At 39.8% G+C, this 15663-nt stretch overlaps 2 protein-coding genes across 14 annotated transcripts in view; one reads left to right on the top strand and one right to left on the bottom strand.

Moving 5' to 3' along the window:
* KIAA0825 (KIAA0825 ortholog) overlaps nt 1-8315 on the bottom strand; it is a 229148-nt gene extending 220833 nt beyond the window's left edge. For 6 of the 8 annotated variants that reach the window (XM_048930559.1, XM_048930562.1, XM_048930561.1 and 3 more), the window contains exon 1: nt 8205-8314. The gene's annotated coding sequence lies outside the window, so the exon portion shown is untranslated. Of the gene's footprint in view, nt 1-7731; nt 7864-8204 lie in introns of all 8 variants that reach the window. The other 2 variants (XM_048930556.1, XM_048930558.1) reach the window with 2 other exon arrangements.
* A 3-nt stretch (nt 8316-8318) lies between these two features.
* The window catches only part of SLF1 (SMC5-SMC6 complex localization factor 1), a 44280-nt gene continuing 36935 nt past the window's right edge, over nt 8319-15663 (top strand). For 3 of the 6 annotated variants that reach the window (XM_048930567.1, XM_048930568.1, XM_048930566.1), the window contains exons 1-4: nt 8319-8571; nt 8691-8804; nt 8977-9052; nt 12760-13003. In XM_048930567.1, the coding sequence (XP_048786524.1) occupies nt 8362-8571; nt 8691-8804; nt 8977-9052; nt 12760-13003 (644 nt within the window). In that variant the 5' untranslated portion in view covers nt 8319-8361. Of the gene's footprint in view, nt 8572-8690; nt 8805-8976; nt 9053-10882; nt 13004-15663 lie in introns of those variants that run through there. The other 3 variants (XM_048930571.1, XM_048930569.1, XM_048930570.1) reach the window with 3 other exon arrangements.

The following is a 15663-nucleotide window of genomic DNA, read 5'->3' as shown; positions in this document are numbered from 1 at the left end:
AAACCTTTAGGTATCACATAACTGAGTTACTGTTTCTGACCTGCATGGAAAAGTTGCATTCAGATTAATCTATTTTGTGGTTTCCCCCCCAAAACTGAATAACAAAACAAAAAAAGGAAGTTTGAGGTGAACATCATGTTTTAAGAAGTAGAGACTGACTGCTGCACCTGCTAGTGTTTGTAAATACTAACGTAAAGAAGGAAGTCAGGTGGATAAAATCTAACTCAGAAAAACTATACTCCTCCTGCATCAGCTCCGCTCTCTGCAAGCATACCCACCAGTGTTTACTAGGCAGCTATACAACCACTAATGGTGGCATGGGGCAGTGAATGGCAGCGAGCAACTGGTGGAGGCCTGCCCACAAGGCAGCAGTGCCAGTTCACGCTAGTCTTTTATCAACAAAACTACAACGAAAATGGTAGACTGCACAAAGCAGACTCATCAACTTTGAACAGTCATACAGAGGGAATGAAAGGACTGTTTACACAGGCATGCTCCTGAATATAAAGATCCATTATGCTTAATGGGAAGAGTATGTATGAGAAATAATAGGAAATATTTTGTTCAGATCTTTTGTTTCACAATATTTTAGGTAATCTTAAAACGTATTTTGAATGCTTTCTACCTGTATTCAGTTCTTGCTTTATTCCTTATTCTGCGGTTTTTCATGCATTTTTTTTTCCTTTTTCTGTTTTCTTAAAAATCATTATTTATACGGAAAAGTTTTAGCACAGCACCCCAGCATTATAGTTCCTATAACTGTTTTCTCAGGATTTCTGCAGAAGAATAAACAAAGACAAGAGGAAGTTTAAAAGAACTGTAGATAAGTCTGACCATCAGCCCCTATTCTTTGGCCAATACTTTCTCATCTGTACTTCAAATGAAGAACAAAGCCAACAAAGCCTGTACTTTTTGCATTGCTTTTATTACTTTTCTGAAAATAGAGGCTATGCAAAAAGCTGTATTAAAATGACAGTAAGGTTGTAACTCCAGCCCACAAAAGCCAAGAAATATGAAGTTAGTCTGACATTCAATCCTTAAATCATGCAATCATGCTTCTTTTTTAAAAAGCAACAATGCAAGTTAATGACAAGTTGTCAGCTCTAACTTTGAATTGCCTGAAGTTTGTCATTTGGTGTTTGTGTCACAACCTTAATGTTATTTAAATGTAGTTTTTAGTATCTATTATTTAAAAAGGTCTGCTTTACGACAGCATAAAGCTTTGAAGAAATAAACCTCAAAGTACACTGTAGTGCTGGTATGCCACTTCATTAGAAGTAGTGCATAAAACATATGCTGTTGACAAATCTAATTCATTAAAGGTAAGGTAGATGCACTTTAAAACAACTGGATGGCATCATTATCTACAGTTCTTTTTATAAATTATTCCTCTTTTCCCTTTTGAGTGAACTTGTCAGTGTTGCCTTTTCAGAATGGGAATGTTTTTAACTTAAAATTCGATAGTTTCAGCATGTTTGGACAAGTTAAATAAGTATTGTACTTGCTAAAATTGAAACTGTAAGCAGAAACACTCAAATTGATTATTTTACCTATATTAACTAATGAGAAATAAAATTAGGCAACAATGTATGAAGAGGTTTGATGTTATCAAACATAAAATTTAAAAATGAGAGGAGGAAATTACAAAGTAGAGCAGAGTAATGTTCTGGCAGTCTTTTGCATTGCCATTCAGATGACTTAAACTTGATATTGAATCGAATTCTGCAAGAGAGAAGAGATCAGGCACATCACTGAGCTGACAGCTAGCTATCTGACACAGTTTTAAAAGGGAGAATTGATAAACATATTACTCAGACTTTTAGGTAAAGACCAACCCTGGCATAAGAACAAAGGCTATAGAAGGGTTTATAAATAAACTTAAGCTCAGATTGAAGAGCAGTAAACTCCTTGAAAAGCTTTTTCCAGCAGGTAGTGAATTCAAAACAGCTTAAACTCCATTTTTGACTATCAGTGCCTAGGAAACATGGCCATTTTTCTATTCAACCCAGAAGGAATGAAGTTCTTCCATCACTAGTCTTTTGAACCCAAATCACAGTGTGAGAGCTTCAATTTTAAAAAATGTAAAAAAGAAAGTTTTTGAATACTAACTATATTATTTGTTAGGGTTACATTTCAATAATCACATAGGCAATGCAACAATTGTCTCTTTCAAAGACAAGCTCACAATAAAACTTATCCTGAAATCTAAGTGGTGTACATTTTGCTTGGAAAAATTTTCACTGTAATTTAAACACAAAAAAATCTTACACAGCTTATTTAGGTCTATTTTATGTAAATCAGTTTCTTCAAGTAACTCTGAAACTTCAAACCAAAAATTAATGATTAACGACATTCTAAATAGCATCTGCCATTTAACTTTGAAGATTTTTGTTTCTCCTTCTATCATACTGACCTTACTCTCCTGTGAACGGTCATCAATCTTCAATCTTCCCCCAGCAAAGCACAGGAAGTGTTTGCTGCACTAACTGGTATCTGCTCTCCAAAAGACATGTCTCAAAGGCTACTTATCCCCAGAATTTATGAACTAAAATAAAAATAATTCCACTTACAACATTCTCTTTACTGAAAAGATCCATATTTTGTTGACCACTGTTACCAGCAAGTCTTAGTGCAAAGTCACTTTTTAACTTCTGTGGAAGAAGGCTTCTGTTTACCTCTTAACACCAGGGAAGCAGGCCTTTGCATATCTAAGCTCCATTTTAATCTGGCAGTACAACTGCCTAACAAATCTTTGAGGATACTGTTGGGAATGGGGCAGCAGGAAAGAAATGCAGCAGCAGGGGTAACAGCCTTATAGAGTTTATGCTTGCATAGAACGGCTCATAATGCACTCCCTGAAGAATCTTTCATGCTCTCCACAGATTCCTGAAAAGATACTCTGTCCCCAGTCAGTGATTTCAGCATGCTGGTACTTCAGCCCTTAATGATGATCTTTATGAGCAATCATGTTGCAAGAGGTGCTGTCAACCTCAGTGCTCTTCTGTCAATACCAACACTGCAGCCGGGAGAAACCACTAACAGCAATTACCTACTGCAATAATAAATACTGCTTCACTGCGTAAGTGGAAGAAAAGAAGGAGTGACCTTATCTACACCACTGCTTCAAAGCAAATCTTTCATTCTGTGTATGAGAGACTGTCAAAGTGCTTCCTCTGCAAAAGGTCTAGCTGCCTTTTCTGCAATCCTTAGATTATTTTTAGGAAGTTATTTGGAGGACCTCTCCAATTCTCAGAAGCTCTTGTGACTACAAATCACAAAAGGATGTTGCTGACTCCTCAGCTGAAGGTATTTTTCATTCACAGCAAAGAGTGTTATCTCTGGATGGAAGAGTGACTTACATGTCTCAGTTTTGGTACACCAAAGACAAGAACAATCAGACAGTAATTTTCTGAATAACAACATGCCAATTCACTTCCAATTCCACAAGTGTGATGGGAAACAGAAATTAGGCAAAATTTCTTATCAATTCAAATAAATTCTTCATAAGACTCACTGAGAAAAATAAAAACATTGGGTGTTAGGCACATTTGGCTCAACTGACTGTCAAATCCTTCAAGCCTATCTGAACAGAAACCTTCTATCAAATGGCAATATGTTCTTACATTAATATGACTTATTTTTTTGTATTATTCAGACAGTTGATTGTGGATTGATTTTTCGCAAGTACTGTCTCCTTAAGAGTATTATTTCTGATAAAAACCACCAATGAATATATTAAGTTACTACTGTACTATAGCCTTTAAGAGACTAAAGATACAGCAGCATCCTAAGCCAAACTTCCCTTGAAAGTATTATATTAAAAAAACCAAACACCATCCTGCTCTATTTTGAAAAGAAACAAAAAAATCTACTACAAGTCATGAATGATTGAAGTTCACTGATGTAGTGCATTTTAATAACTTCTTAGTAAGTGAACTAATACATGTATCTAGCAGATATAGCTTGACATCATTTACAGAAGAGTTACTGAACAAGTTGTGGAATTGCACTATGTCCATTTGTCTCTCAACAAAATGCACATTAACATAACATAAACTGACAGAACAGTAGATGAATGCCAGGACATAAGGCAAAGCTTATAGAAACCCTCAAACCCCCAAATAAATAAACAAACAGACAAACAAATAAATGAAAGTAAGCAAAATGGTTAAATAAGAGAATTGATTCCTCCGAAAAAGGCCATATAAGATGATTTTGAACAGAAACACAAAGTTATGATAATTGAGAGTTTACACAGTCAGTATAGCTTGAAGAAAAGCAACCATTTAACAATGCACGTTCTGCCATTCCTGTATTCATCAGCACATGAAAGAAACCAGAAGTACTTCACAGAAGAACTCCTAACAAACTATTCTAGCTTCTGGGCATTTATATTATGTTATTACTTCTAATTCTAGTAGTGATTTATCACTATAGAAGAAAGTTTTAAATTTTTCCTTCACTGTTACGACAAAGCCAGAGTCGGTGCTTAATACTGATGACAGCCTTAAAAAATGGGTTTAGAACAGGACACAAAGTTAGATTTTTCTCCACAAGAAGGCAGTGTGGAGACACTTTGTACTGTTTTTGTTTTTATGTCTGCCTTTTCAGTGTAGCTTCAGGTTGTTTTCCCAAAGCTGTGATTACTGTTTGACCAACATTTGCCATTTTAATTTTTTTTTTAACATATATATATGTGTACACAAGCAGAGAGTGACAACTGTATAAAAATTAGTAGAAAAAAAATCTTAAAAAGAGGACAGAAAAACCAGCTCTAACAAAGCTTTTTTCACACAGTGTAGTAAATCAGCCAAACACTAAACCTCTCTGTACAATGGAAGATATCGCATGGCAAGGTACTGGTAGAAGAGGAAGCAGGGGTGGCCTCTGAGGGCCCAGCAGTGCCCCATAGGAGAGCAGCTCCAGTTGCTCCAACAGGGACCTACTACTGCCACAGCCAAGCCACAAGAGAAGTTGGATGCACTCTGGGAGAGCAAATGTAAGAGAGGGAAACACTGCTGCACGACAACAGCTGGGAGAGAGGGGTGAGAAATGGGAGGGAAGCAGCCACACAGACACTTGGGTCAGCACAGGAGGAGGGCAGGAGGTTCTCCAGGCAGAGCTCTTTACAGCAGTGGATGGGGCAGTGAGCTCCTGAAGGGGCAAAAAAAAGTCCATAAACAAGTGGCAGAGATGAAGAGTTACCAACTGACCACAAACCCCATTCCTGTTCCTCTGCACCACTCAGAAGATAGCAAAGAAAAGAAAGTTGCTTTCCAGTCTCACTGATGTGTCTGTCGGTAATAAATTACATTATTCTCCCTACACTAGTTAGTTTTGCCTAGTATTTTGTGATAGTAATTGGTTATCTCAATCCACAAGCCCTATTTTCACTGTATTTTCTTCCCAAACTTTCTGAGGATACTCGGAGGGACCTAAGAGGAACCACGTCTCTCTAGGAAACAAAACTAAGAAAGAAGCAGAAAGAAGTCTGGTAGAGATGTGCAATGGAAACAAGGAAAGTCAATTCTTTTTGTGAATGAGTAAATGAATACACATAAAGAATTACATATTTTTTTAAGTGGAATGTCATTTGTATAGCCCTAAGAATAAAAAAAAAAAAGTGTAAAGAAATATATCTAAAACCCACAGACCAAGAGATTAAATATAGTTTATAATACTGAGCAATTAAACAACATATTTGACCAACACCTTGAAAGAACAAAGAAACTGAGGGGTACTGGAGCATGCTTCTATTAAACAGTCCACCCCTTAGATTTATGAGAACTAATCTTAACTCATGAAAATAAGAACAAAATGTAAGAAATATTTAACTACTATGATCAGATCACAGTAAGAATAGGAAAAAAGAATTCAGATTCAGAAAAGAATTCAGATTTGTTACAAAAAATAGAGAAAGAGCATAAGTGAAACCCAAATTTAGCAGGCACCACCAAAAAGAAGGTAAAAAACATAGTCTTAATGTCTTAAAGTTACACTTCAGTAACAATATATTTTAAAGTGAACATGAAACACTTGACTTCTCATTTCTTTTGACTTTCTGTATCAGACTCAAGAAAAAAAATATCAATTTCTAAAGACAACAGTTATTACACAAGCAGGTAGCTTCCTTACAGTGTTGTACACTGAAGACTTCTCTAATCTGTTAAGAGCCCTGTGGCATAACACTACAGTTACCACTGCTTAATAACTGTTAATAATAACACTTAACTTTAAAGTAATTGAAGAGTGATGAGTAAATAAACACAGAATTAATTATTCTGAGACAGTTTTATTTTTTCCTCTCTTGTTTTCTAATGCGGAAAATTTTCAAGTAACAAACAAATATTATTTAGAGGTTACAAATTAAGCGTAGTCTAAACTTTAAATTATGTTTTGAAAAACAAAGACGTCTGGGACTTCCTGCATTTCAATTATGAAAATCAATACTAGTTCCTGTTGAGTGATGACGACTCACTAGGGAAGGTGTAAAGGTGAAACAGGTACATAATAGAGAGCACAACTAATTTCCACTGTCAATCAAGTAATGCAAACAATAGAAACAGCTATTTGATTCCGAATATTCACGTAGATGTTAAAAGATTTTTCAGTGCCAACAATAAATACCAATGACAGAGGTAGATGATGATTGCTTCTTCACTGTGGAGTACAAAAATATAGCTCCAATGTTACTGAAACTAGATAATAAAAAACTTCATTAAGCAGTAAGAGCAGCAACCTAAATCTGTTTTCGCTGGGTCTTCACAAGTGGTCACAGCTTTTGCATAACTTTACCCTGCTGTTACAATAGCAGCGAGTCTACAGACAGGATGAATGTTTTTCCTTTGCGCAGTTATTCAATGCAGGGCTGCATGTCTTACGTGCAGCATTAAATCAAAACATAGATTGGAATCCAAAATAAATTTCTCACCATCATCTTCACTAAGTCAGTGGGGTACCAGAATATTTTATAAGCAGAAGAACAAGGCTCACGAAGCCAGGTAAATTTAATTTTCCATTTTTGATTGTTGGCAAGCTCAGACAGGTTTAGAACCAGGTGCCCAACATACAGCCAAATTTTAGATGTCTAAAGCCCAGTGGTTGCTTTTTGTTTCTGAAATGTTTGTTTGATTTCCTCCTAGAATACTTGTTGTAAAGCAGTGATGAGTTCAAAGCCTTGCTTCTTCTCCTAGGATGCTGTACACAGCACTTCAGAAAGTGTTGCCTTACATATCTCAGTTTACACAACTTCAGAAAAGAACAGCTGTCTCAGTGTGCAGCGAATTGTCCACTGCTGCCTCCAAACTGTACGGGAGGGGGAGAAAGCAGATTCAATTTTCTAAGGAAAAAAACTCAAATAATCTTTTCTTCTTTGTGAACCAGGATGCATGCCTTCAACTTCTCAACTGCAAGTGTAAGAAAGAAAGTGTTCTACAAAGCCTATTTTATTCATTATGATGCACTGAACTATTTCTCGTGTACAACCCATTCTCTGTCTGAGGCGACGCAAGGAACCAAGAGCGATGCATCACACTTTGAAAAACAACTGCCATCCTAGTATTTCTAAGTTCGAAATTGTGAGCACTTGATGTACAATCAGAATGCTAAACTACTTTAGGAAGCTTCGTAGTTAAAAAGAAAAAAAAAAAAAAAAAAAGAAGTCACTAAATTCGATAGGGGTGAGTTTGCCCCAGCTTGTGCTTCAGCACCCAGTGTGAGCGGAACAGAGACCTGGGAGATCCTGAGGCTCAGAGAAGGACACAGAGCACCTGCACCCCCGGGCTAGAGGCGGCATTTCTATTGCTTCTACACCGCGGTCTGCTCGGCTTCTATCAGCGTCTTCGGCAAGACCAGCTCCTACTCCTGCGAGCAATGAGAGCCGTGATTTTCAGTGGCAGAAGGCACGGCCGAGCCCCTGAGGCGGCGTCAGCGTGACTCCCAGCACAGCCCTCCCGCCCCGCCTTCCCGGTCCCTTTTCCCAGCGCAGGGGAGGCCTGTCGCCACACCACCGCCTCCTCCGCCTCCTCCTCCTCTTCCCCTCCCGCCCACCCTGGCCCCGCTACAGCCGCCCGAGGAGCCGGGAAGTGCGCAACGCCGTGGGCCTTGCCCACACCGCCGCCAGCAGAGGAGGCCTCGGAGCGCCTCCCGCTCGGCACCGCGGCTTGGCCGAAATAGGGGAAGGCAGCCCCGCCGGGGTCACTTACCCACTGGCCGGGCTCCCCGCTCGACTCCGCAGCGGCAGCCCCAGCGACCGCGAAGCGTCAGTGACAACGGGCCGGAACGGCCGCACAGCCACATCCGGGGGCGGGGCAGGGGAAGGCGGGAAGGCGGAGGGGAGCGGTGCGCCTGGCGTCAGGCGGGATGGCGCCTGCCGGGCCCGCGGTCCGCGTGCGTCGGGGAGGGCGGCGAGCGGCTTCGCCTGTGAGGAGGAGGAGGAGGAGGAGAGGAAGAAGAAGAAGGGAGCTCCTCCGGGATCGTTCCGTGGCGGGGCTTCGGTGCCCGGCCGTGAGCGTTCGGCCTGTGGCGGTCCCCAGCGGGTCCTCCGGCAGCGCGGCAGCTCCCGGCTTGTCGGTGGGTAACGCGGCTACTCACGGTGTGCCTCCCGTGTCCTCGGAGCGCCGGTGAGGGCACGAATACGATCGTCGTAACGTGTGCTCTGTGTGCGACTCGGTCTGTTTGCTTCTTAACAGGCGGCGGATGGCGGCCGGAAACGGAGAATCCAGTTCACTGGATTTAGAAAGAAAGAGAAGAAAGCACTGCGTGAGATGTTACTCAAGCTGGACTGTGTTTTTGTTGATAATAAGGTATTTTTTATCAAAGCGCGTGATGGTTAAGGCGGAAAGGGAAAGCAAGCTATAAAGTAAAACACGGTGTAGTAATGTGGAGTTATGTATTAATAACGACAACAACAAAAAAAGGTAAATGTTTCCACTGATAAAGCTGTTGTTGTGATTTCCTTGTTTTGTTTTTAATTAGAAATACAGGAACTGCACACATCTTATAGCAAAAAAGCTTTGCAAGAGTGAAAAGTTCCTAGCTGCCTGTGCTGCAGGTAAGTAGGTTTGCTAAAATTTCAAGGAACCAATACTAGAACTGAACAGTTAAACTCGGTTTTCATTTCATGAACTGGGAGTCAAGTTAGTGGGGGCAGACTCCTTGCAGTAGTGTACAGCCATAAAATAAGGGATGTTCTGTACTAAGATAAGGAAGAACTTCTTAACTGTTAGAGTATGGCAGCACTGGAGCAGGCTGCCTGGAGAGGCGGGAGGTTGTGGAATCTCCTTCTTTGAAGGTACTCCAGAATCAGGACCTGGGGATTCTGATGCATGAAAAGCTTAACATGAGCCAGCAGTGTGCTCTTGCAGCTCGGAAAGCAAATGGTATCCTGGGGTCCATCAGAAGAGGGGTGGCCAGCAGGGACAGGGAGGTGATTGTCCCTCTCTACTCTGCTCTTGTGAGGCCACATCTGGAGTACTGTGTCCAGGTCTGGAGCCCGCAGTACAAAAGACAGGAAGCTGCTGGGGAGGGTCCAGAGGAGGTCCTCCGAGGTGATCGGGGGACTGGAGTACCTCCCCTACAAAGATGGGCTAAGGGAGCTGGGCTTGTTCAGCCTGGAAAAAAGAAGGCTGCAGGGTGACCTCATTGCAGCCTTTCAGTACCCAAAGGGAGCCTATAAACAGGAGGGGAGTCAACTCTTTGAAAGGGTTGATAACTGCAGGACAAGGGGAAATGGTTTGAAGTTGAGGGAGGGGAGATTTAGGTTAGGTGTCAGGGGGAAGTTCTTTACAGAGAGAGTGGTGAGGTGCTGGAACAGGTTGCCCAGAGAGGCTGTGGATGCCCCGTCCCAGGTGGTGTTCAAGGCCAGACTGGATGGGGCCCTGGGCAGCCTAGTCTAGTATTAAATGTGGAGGTTGGTAGACTTGCATGTGGCAGGGGGTTTGGAGCTTGATGATCCTTGAGCTCTCTTCCAGTCTTGGCCATTCTGTGTTTCTGTGACTTTAGACCCATCTGTGCACCTACCTGTGTGACCAGTTGTAGGGAAGCTGCTTTAGCAAGGAGATTGGGATCAATCTTTAGAAGTCCCCTCCATTGTAAGGACTTCAGAAGTCCTTACAATTCTGTGATCCTTCCAATTACAGAAAACACCTTTTCCTCATTCTACTGCTCTTGTGTTTAAGCTTAGATTTACCTTTTTACGTTATTGCAAAGTGATATCACAGTGTCTTTTTTTTTTTTTTTTTTTTTTTTTTTTTTTTAATTGATCTTCCCTTGTGCCTAGATAAAAGGTTTCTTATGTATCAGTTACATCCTGAAGTCCTATCCAAACATTGTAAATGCTTAAAAACAGCTCCTCTGTTCACAAAGAAGTGAAATTTCTTCTGATTGCTTCTTGGTAGTATCAGGCAAAGTAGTCACTAGTAGGCCAATAGTCATATACAGAGAGAAGAGTTGAACCCTCTCTGGCTATGTAGTACTCCTCGGAAAGCAGCCTGGACCCAAGATATGCTTTGCCTTCAGTGTTTGGCCCTTATTTGAGCCCAGAGTGTCTGCACCCTGTGTCCACCCTTTCTGGTCGGACTGGGAGCACAGGTACAAACACGTTGCCTTTAGTCCCTGGAGCAGCCACATCCACATCCCTTCACCAGGTGCTAAATCATCAGCATAAGCTGTGACCTAATGCTTTCCCTACAACAGCTCACTGGAAAGGAGTGTGCAGAAAGAGTTGTAACTGATGAGTAGATTTTTGATACCAAACTCAATACAATGTTCATTGTTCAAAGATCACTGTCACAAAGTTTCTGCTTACTGTAGCCACTGAGAACTACAGGTTCTTGCTGCTGCCATTTTACTGACACAAGTCTCTTGCTCTCTTTTTACCTAGGTTCTGATGCTGAAATGCTATGGTCAAGCAACTAAAAATGCATTTAAAATGATAATTAATTAAGATTTGTATTAAAATGTGTTCCCTGGAAGAATTTTATGATAAATTTAGAGAATTTTAAGGAGTTGAAAAATTTCATGGTCCTCGTTTATTGACTGTTTAAGTGTGATCTTTACTTTTCCCATACTGTATTATAAGAAATTGATAAAGCAGTTATTGGGCAGGATTTACTTGAATTGAGGAGATTATAGATAGAAGTATCTAAATGTGGACTTAAGTATAAAGATACCTGAAAAATGAATGATTTTATGTTTACACTTGTATACTATATATGTATATACGTACACTTATATACTATATTTGTAAGCATTCTTACTCATCTTCTGCTGCTCAAATTTAGGAATACCCATAGACTGTTACTTGTAGCAGTCTAAAATTCTGATCAAACTGGTATCAGAGAGTAGGTGATAGACCAACATTTTCATGAGAGAAAGAATGTTAAAATATGGATAAATTTCTGGTCTAGCATTTCATTTTAACTCTTGAAACTACACATTTTAGATATCAAATCCATCTATTTCTAGTTTTGGAGATTTAAACAAATGGACACCACTAGCTACTTGCTAATGCAAAACTTCTATGTTACTCTCTTTACAATCTTTCTTATGTACCTTCTAATACATCTTAATCTGCAAGAGGCACCAGTTTTGCATAATCATTATTCTTGCCCTTGATAACAGAATGTGTTCATTCCTACTGTAATTCTTTCCTGTGATCACATTTAAACTAGTCTTAGTGAATGTAAATACTGACATGGATGCCAGTTCTCATGAAGTCCCCAGCAGAACAAATTTCTGAGATAGAATTTTCAAAATGAAAGAGATTTTTAATATCCAGGTTGTGCACAGCATACCTGTTGCAGTCAGAAGTGTGCTGGTACCTATGCTAGGTTATGTGGAAGTGTTAGGTTATATAGAAGTACCGTCTGTGCACTGAGACGTTCTGCCAGTCAAACCTGCTGTTCTGCAAAACCAATTAAGTTCACACAATTCAAGTCAATTTCTCTTTCAGTATCTTCTGTAGGTAGTATTTCAAAAAAAGGAGCAGGTTACTTAACCACAGCTCTTGACCTGAACCCGTAAGAATAGAGACAGAGAGAAAAAGGGGAAGATCATTATGTGCAGTATCAGAAGCATACATGCAGAAGGTAAAACAAGAGAGGTGGAGGAGGTGGAGCCAAAGGAGGACAGGAAAAGGTTGAAAGAAAAAGAAAAATGCGTAAAACCGTATCCTCCTAGTATTGGTATTCACTATTCTTGTGGTTTTAGTAAAACAGCTTGCATGTTAAAAACATCATCTTTATTTCCTTATTTTTAATTGTCAGAGGCAAAATATTTCTTCAGTGTATTGAATTAATTCCTTAGCCAAAAAAAAAAAGAATCCGAAATGCGCTTTGACAGCATTGTTACATATCAAAGAAGTGCACCAAATGCACCTCAGATCTGCCTAGGTAACTGTAAAAGTGTCAACTTCTGTTAAAAACGAAGGGTAGCTAAATTCCTTACAAGAACAAAATCTGGGAAGTTGAAATCTTCCATTTGCAGATAGACAAGTAGTTCATCTGGGAAGAGTAAAAAGGTACTTGATCATTAAAAGAAAACAAAATGATCGTTTTCAGTGGTATTGTGAGATTTCTGAATTTAAAGCGTAAAGATGAGAACTCTTGTAATAGGAAGAAGTTTTTCAAATGGTACTTGTAATTCCAGTTTTTATTTGCAGAAGAGAAGTTTAAGTTAATTTTATAGTAGATCTTCAGTTGATTGCCATTTGTCTGCGCTAAAAAATCTTTTGTGGTTGACAGTTCATTTGCTTTTTAGGAAAGTGGATACTAACTAAGGAGTACATAATTAATAGTGCCGAAAGTGGCAGATGGCTTGATGAAACAACATACGAATGGGGATATAAAATTGAAAAAGACACCCATTATTCACCTCAAATGCAATCTGCACCTAAAAGATGGCGCAAAGAGCTGAAAAACTCTGGTGCTCCAGGGGCCTTCCACAGATGGAAAGTTATCCTCGCTGTTAAGGAAGGTTATAAACAAGTGGCACCTATTAGAAGGTAGGAGGATTTGTTTTAAAGTTTAAAATGAACAATAGAATGTTTATCATATGGTTGAGCAGGTCTTCTTCCGTTCCCACTGATCTGGTCCATAACAACCTCTGGCTCTTCAAACTCTCAAGTCATTTTCATCAATATACTTCCATACAATTTATGAAAAAAAAAAAAAAAGTTCCTTAAGTTCTTTGGTATCACTGCTTTTCTAGTTTTCTTTTAGTATAATGGTAAATATAATAAGCGTTATTGTGTTTTAGTAAAGTAAACTGCTTACAGAGACATTCCTCATAGGACGAGGTAAATAAGCTTTCACTTTGTCAGAGTACTGCTTTATTTTGTTTGCATGTTGCATTCAAATGGTAGCCAGAACAGCTTATACTATCTCAATTGGTTGGAAGACCTGGGCTAGCTTTGAACTATGACATAAGGATCTGAACTGCTCTTATCTTGTTTTATGTGCTTTAAATGTATGCAAAGCCTATGTAGCTTTGAAGACCTAACTTTTATTGAAATGTTTCTGATATAGTGTAAATGCAGGTAGTTTAGAAGGGAATGGATAAAAAATATGAAGGAAATAGAAAATAAATGATGTGTGAGAAATTTGGGACTATCTTTTTTCCATGTTCTCTCTACATCAGCAAGACATGTTGAAAAGAGGCTCTCTTTTTAATACTGCTTGCCAGACACCAACAACTGGGATCCTTTTATTCTGTCAGAATACACAAAAAGGTAGACATGTTTTGCCTTTAGCACATATTACCTTGTAATGAAAGCCACCATAGCTTTGAGGAAAAACTGATATTTCTATAATAGGAGAGCTGCTTCCAAAAGTAACTTCTCCTATTTTATTATATTGGCCCACAACATCAGGCAGATATTGATGGTACAGCAGTAGAGGTTGAACCTGTTCACCACTATCCTCTTATATGTTGTTGCCATGTGACAAATGGCAGCAGGGGAGCAGTCTGACAAAATGGTATCTGACATGGAAGTACATAAGAAGCAAAGGCGAATTCTTCCATGACTGAAAAATGGCAGCCGTTGACATTCATCAATGCTTGCTGAATGTTTAAGGAGACCAAACATTGAATTTGAGCACTGTGAGGAGCTGGGTGCTGGAATTTCAGCAGTGGCAACATTGACATGAAACATGAAAGGCAAGCCACATTCTAGATGGCCATGCACAACTGTCACACTGTGAAATGAAGAGCATCTCAATCATGCAGGCAAATTGTTAGATTACAATCAGGGAAGTGTGCAGAACTGAATATCAGCTTCAATGCATTGGAAGCTATGGTGGCAGCATTGAATCATCACAAAGTTTGTGCCACACACGTTCAAACAGGAAGAGAAAGAACACGTATGCGAGTTTGTCAGGACTACTGAGCCAATACAGGACTGAAGGTGGCGGTTTCCCAGGTCACATCATTACCAGTGACAACAAGATGTAGTGACCACTATGAGCTGGAGTAAAAACTGCAGTCCATGGAGTGGCCAACATGCGAATTATCCGTCAAAGAAAACGTTCAAGATGCAGCCCTCAGCAAGCATGTCTTTTGGGATAGAAGAGGGGTGATCCTTCTGGATTTCCTGGAACCTGGCAAACTATTAGCTCTGATTACTACATCATGGTGCAGAGTAAGGTGTAGGCTCAAACTTTCAGAATTGGACCAAAGAAGAATACACTCTTTCTCTTGAAACACCATAATGCCAGGCCCCATACGAGTTTGAAGGCCATGGAATACACTGCCAATTTAGATTGTCCTGCTGTACCAACTGTATAGTCCAGATTTGATGCCTTATGACTTCCATCTGTTCAGATCAATGAAAGATGGACTGTATAGGCAACATTTTCCTAGCAACAGTGCTGTCATAGCAGCTTTGAATCAGTGGATCGCCTCCAATGATACAGATTTTTATAAGTATGGCATGCAGACTCTTGTTCATTGCTGGCTAAAATGCATAGCTAATAGTAGTGACTGAAAAAGAGTGTTTTGTAGATGAGAATTTGCTTTATCAAATAGTACTATTGTGCTCTTTGTATCTCTGTTGTAGTTTCCACGATGTCAACAGTTACAGGGCGGTTCGGCCCAGTTCTGTGACTAATGGGGTGAGAGACCCATATACCCACGGCCCAGGAAAGGGAAAAGAGGAGAGAGCAGTTAGATGGGGGATGGGTCTAAAAACAAAACAGCAACAATCTGAGGAGGAAAGTTATTTTGCTAAATATGGTATTGGAATGCAAGATAACACAATATAATACAGTACAATTGAAGTTAATAAATACAATGAATGTCTAAAAGAAACCGAAGGCTCTACTGTAATGCTGAAGGTGAGCACACACACTGCGGGATGAGCTGAAAAGGAAGAAGAGAGCCATGTGATCTGCAAAGATTTTATCTTTCCCTTTGAACAGAAATGCAAAGTACCTGGAATTATCGGCAATCCATGGAACTGAAGCATTAACTCTTTAACTTGCAGTGCACTACATGATGTTATGATGTGGAATACCGATAAAAAATTATAAAACCATGACACATGGAAATAAATAGGAGGCATTGCTTTTGGAACAGCCTGTGAAGTTGGCAAACAGCATCCTGAAGACAGCATCCTGAAGATAGCATGTTATAATTCGGAAAGGCAGTGTTCCATTTTTGGTACTT

This window comes from Lagopus muta, chromosome Z (assembly GCF_023343835.1).
Source record: "Lagopus muta isolate bLagMut1 chromosome Z, bLagMut1 primary, whole genome shotgun sequence".
Lineage (NCBI taxonomy): Eukaryota > Metazoa > Chordata > Aves > Galliformes > Phasianidae > Lagopus > Lagopus muta.
Note: the sequence above shows the minus strand (reverse complement) of the source record. Positions and strands in the feature narration are given on the sequence as shown.